At 37.0% G+C, this 5,148-nt stretch overlaps 1 protein-coding gene across 1 annotated transcript; it reads left to right on the top strand.

Annotated features, from left to right (window-relative positions):
- Nucleotides 1–781: 781 nt before the first annotated feature.
- LOC137092165 (nuclear factor 7, brain-like) lies at nucleotides 782–4,361 on the top strand. The gene is made up of 6 exons (XM_067456425.1): nucleotides 782–1,299; nucleotides 2,202–2,297; nucleotides 2,410–2,640; nucleotides 2,751–2,773; nucleotides 2,856–2,974; nucleotides 3,817–4,361. Exons 1-6 carry the CDS (start codon nucleotides 904–906, stop codon nucleotides 4,359–4,361), a joined length of 1,410 nt encoding a protein of 469 aa, XP_067312526.1. The 5' UTR covers nucleotides 782–903.
- Nucleotides 4,362–5,148: the final 787 nt, after the last annotated feature.

The following is a 5,148-nucleotide window of genomic DNA, read 5'->3' as shown; positions in this document are numbered from 1 at the left end:
TGAATCACTTTATATATTCCTTAAGTATTATTGATTTGAAAAGTTTTAATCATAGAAAATGCATTAACGTTATCCTGTATGACATTTTGACTGGTGTTGACATGATTCTCAGTTAAACTGCTTTAAATGCATTGTTTATAATTTAGATTTCAGTCATAAGTAAAATAAATAAATAAATAAATAAATAAATACGTCCCATAAAGATAATAACTACTGTGATGTGCAGTTTTAAGCTAGGCCTATTTGATTTTTTTATCAGTTGAAAACCTTATTTGTCACTGGCCCACATCTATCTATCTATCTATCTATCTATCTATCTATCTATCTATCTATCTATCTATCTATCTATCTATCTATCTATCTATCTATCTACTGACTTCAAATACGTCAAACTTTAAACTACTTTAAACTAAAAATATTCAAACTTTAAGCTTTTCAAACCTTTTCAAACTTTCTGATCGACTCTCTCCCAAGCCAACGTAAAGTTTTTTCTCGACGAACTTTTTAATCTAGTAGTATAATCGTTTTTTTCAATGTCAACGAGAATGTGACGTATCCAGGAATGAGCGTGGCTTCTGACGTCACACTTGGATGTGGGCGGGGTTGGACGTCCACCGCAGGCTGCAGCGAGGGTCTCCAATGGCCGGCCCACCACTGGGTTTATGTCACAGCAGAAACGCCACCATATTACAAACCCGTTTTCAGTCTTATTATATCTTGCTTTGATTTTTACTGAAAGCTAAAACGAGTCGGTATTGAGAAGAACAGAGGAGGACACATTATATTAGCCTTTTTTATTATTTCTTAATTAGATTTGTATTGTAATATCTAGTTACTTTTCCAAGCAAAGTTTAGAAAGTGAAAGTAAATTGTAGATTATTGGATCTTTTACAAGACGAGGGAATGGATTCAAAATCTTTGGAAGATCCTACTTGTCCTGTTTGCCTTGAAATCTTCAAGGTTCCTGTTTTTCTGTCCTGTAGTCACAGTGTTTGTAAAGAGTGTCTGCAACAGTTCTGGAAAACTCAGGAAACTCAGGAGTGTCCCGTCTGCAGGAGAAGATCCTCAAAAGAAGAACCGCCAGTTAATCTAGAGTTAAAAAACTTGTGTGATTCATTGATAAAGGAGAGAAATGAGAGGCGTTCATCAGAGTCTGAGGAGATCTGCAGTTTACACAGTGAGAAACTCAAACTCTTCTGTCTGGAGGACAAACAGCCTGTGTGTTTAGTGTGCAGAGACTCAGAGAAACACACCAAACACACATTCAGACCCATCAGTGAAGTGGTTTCATCTTACAAGGTAAGACAAATGTCTCTCATTTAATGCTAAATACAGTGATAAACACGGTAATATTTGTGTATACAATAGAATAGTAACCTATTTACTTTTGCTCAGACTAAATCTCCACGACTTAATACTGATATAAAATTATCCACTAAGCTTCAACTGCTCTAATGTTCAGCACAAACATGTTTGGAAAAAATAGATATGTCATGGGTTATTCATATTTTTTCAAATGTGATTTATTACAAGACACACCAAAAGTGTTTGATACTAAAATACACTATATTGCCGTTAGTATTGGGCCGCTCCTTCAGATCCCTGAGTTCAGGTGTTCAGTCTCTTCATGGCCACAGGTGTATAAATCAACAAAATACTTCTACACACATTAGTGTAAGAATGGGTCGCTCTCAGGAGCTCAGTGAACTCAAGCGTGGGGCCGTGATAGGTTGCCACCTGTGCAATAAGTCCATTCCTGACATTTCCTCACTACTAAATATTCCACGCTTCAAGCCTTACATCACCAAGTGCAATGCAAAGCGTGGGATGCAGTGGAGTAAAGCAGCCGCCACTTAGGGCTGGGCGATATAGCCCAAAAAAAAAAAATATCCCGGTATTTTCTAAGTGTTTCGATTTGGATGAAGAAAAAAAAAATCTGTTTAAAAAAATTCTTTAATAAAAAATGTATTTCACATCCTGCCCAGTGATGTCCTAAAAAAATCCAGGAGAATGGGACTTGCCTGACTGCATTGTGCCAAGTGTAAAGTTTAGTAGAGGGGGGATTATGGGGTGGGGTAAAAAACATTTGTTTGGCAAAAACATGATTTCTTGATGTTCATTGTTTACAGTTAAAAACTTCAAAAATATATGTCCTGCCTTATTGCTTCATTAGTTTGACAGATTTTCATCTTAACCTGTAGGAGGAATTTAATACAGCGCTGACGTCCTTACAAAACAAGCTCAAACATGGAGAAGAAATGAAAGGAGAGTGTGATGAAACAATCCAACACATCAAGGTGAGGATGTGTAAAGAGTTAAACACTCAACATTCACACACAGTTTATTATTGACATTAGTGGAGTGTGTGTTCACACAGAGCTGACTGAAGTGAATGTGATGTGATTTCAGTCTCAAGCTGAGCACACAGAGCGTCAGATTAAAGAAGAGTTTGAGAAGCTTCATCAGTTTCTCAGAGATGAAGAAGAAGCTACAATCACTGCACTGAGGGAGGAAGAGGAGCAGAAGAAGCAGAGGATGAAGGAGAAGCTGGAGGAGATGAACACACACATCTCAGCTCTATCACACACAATTAGAGACATGGAGGAGATGATGAAAGCCAATGACGTCTCGTTTCTAAAGGTGACCAATCAATCTGGCTTCATTCTTTGAGCATAAAACAACTTGAGCCTCACTGACAATGAGAGTGTTTGATAAGATATTAACATGTTTTCAAACTCTATATTTTCCAGAACTTTAACGCCTCAATGGAAAGGTGAGTGAGCTGCTCGTATCTCTTCTCTCAGTGGATCTGAACTCAAATTCACTGCAGTTCTGACTCCTGAATGTTCCTCCAGAGTCCAGATCCCACAGCCGGATCCACGGATGAGTTCTGGAGCTTTGATTGATGTGTCCCGTTATCTGGGTAACCTGCGGTCCAGAGTCTGGAAGAAGATGCTGGAAACTGTCCAACACAGTGAGTCTCAGCAGATCTGACACCAGCGCAAAACATCCTTCAGATAGAAACACACACAACATTAACATCCGATAGAAATATATTTAATAATCACTCGAGTTTCTGAGTGAATCTGAACTGTATTTCAGAAGATCATCAGATCATACAGTGAACTCATAATGACTACAGAAGTCTGTTCCTCATGGTCTCTGCTTATGTATTAGGATACAATAGTGTTTATTGAATATGATATTAAACCTGAAGCCTCAATCCATTCTGACAGAAACTGACAGACCATTGTCATGATAGCAGGATTTATGATCTCTTTCCTTTAGTGTATGATATACAGAAAAATATACAGGTTTGTATTGAACATTTATGGAGCAACAGATTTTGTGTGAAAATAAATCATAAAAGTGGTTTATTTTATTATAAAATATGTCAAATGTATGAGGTGACGAGGGCCACACATGGGGCAAAAGGCACAGTATTAATACAAATACTTTAGCTAAAATAATGTTTTATTTAATACCTGTTCAAGACAATCACTTTAGCAAAGTGTGAACATGTTTCTGTTTATTTTGATGAATAAAATAATACATTTTTGATTAATAAATATGCTGTCATTAAAATATATCTGAAAAATATAGAAACAAAATCATTTAAATAAGAAAAGATTCTGAAAGCACTGAAGGAGATCCCATAATAATTTAATATATATTTACAGTAATAACAAAAACTTTTATATTAATAATAATAATATATGTCATGATAGCAGGATTAATAGAAAGTCTTTATATGTGTTTTATATTTACATTTCTGATCATATTTCATCCTGTAATCTGATGTTCTTCTCTTTGCAGCTCCGTTGACTCTAGATCCAAACACAGCACATCCTCGTCTCACACTCTCGTCTGATCTGACCAGTGTGTCATACAGTGATGGAGATAAAACACTTCCTGATAATCCAGAGAGGTTTGACTCGTATCTGTGTGTCCTGGGATCTGAGGGCTTTAACTCAGGAACACACTGCTGGGATGTGGAGGTCGGTGACAGTACAGGCTGGACTCTTGGAATAACCACAGCATCAAACCAGAGGAAGGGAGAGGATTTCTCTGACTCTAATGTCTGGTGTGTGGGGTACGGGAACAGCGAATACTTCTCTCAATCCCCAGATCAACCCATCACTGTCTTTCCTGTTAAAGTGAAGCTTCAGCGTGTGAGAGTTCAGCTGGACTATGACAGAGGAACAGTGTCATTCTCTGATCCTGTAACTAACACACATTTACTCACATTCAGGACGTCCTTCACTGAGACTGTCTTTCCATTCTTAGGTAATTTCTGCACAACTTCCCCTCTGAGGATCTTACCAGTTAAACTGATTATTACAGCAGAAAATCACAGTTAAATCTGCTTCTGCTTCCAGATCAATGGGTTATTGATGTGATATGGTACAAATTAAATAATTAATTATTGTCATAATTTAAAATGCAGTGAATGGTTAAACATTTATTTGTCTTATGGACCTGTTGTTATAAAAATTGCTTTGTCTTTTGATTCTTTACATTTTTGAGCCCAATCTCAGAATTGTCCTGTGGTGTGACCGTCTCAAGCATGGGTCAGTAAACTACAACTTTCATAAATTAAAAAGAAAAGCATAAATATAATCTGGGGCAGGGTGAGTACAGTTTTTTGAGCACTTTGTTATTTTGGCTTGGATTTTAATTTCTTGAAATATGAACTGAATTTAGAAATGCTTGGCTGTGTTTAATAAACTAAATGTATTTTTGAAATGAAGACGGCGTTTGGAGTGGAGTGTGTGTTAAATAATCACTGTTCCCTGAATCAACGGCTCAAAACAAGAGGCCGACCTAAGAGTTCACTGTAAAAAATCCCCATAACATTTACGGTAAAACAAACGGCAGCTGTGGTCGCCAGAACTACTGTAGATTTAAGTTAAATTTACAGTAAATAACTGTATTTCATTGACTTAAATAATGTTGAATTGCCAACCTATTGAAATGCTAATATCTGTGATGTACCTTTGATATACACTGACAACCAATCACAGTGGAGATGAGTCACATGACGAATCAAAGCTCAGGAGGATAATAGTGATGGGAAGTTCGGTTCTTTTCCGCGAAACGGTTCTTTGGGACAGTTCGTTTCCATGATCCGGTTAAAAAAAACGGATC

This window comes from Pseudorasbora parva, chromosome 11, assembly GCF_024679245.1.
Source record: "Pseudorasbora parva isolate DD20220531a chromosome 11, ASM2467924v1, whole genome shotgun sequence".
NCBI classification, from domain to species: Eukaryota; Metazoa; Chordata; class Actinopteri; order Cypriniformes; family Gobionidae; genus Pseudorasbora; species Pseudorasbora parva.
The sequence above is the reverse complement of the archived record's forward strand: the minus strand, read 5'-3'. Positions and strand labels throughout refer to the sequence as shown.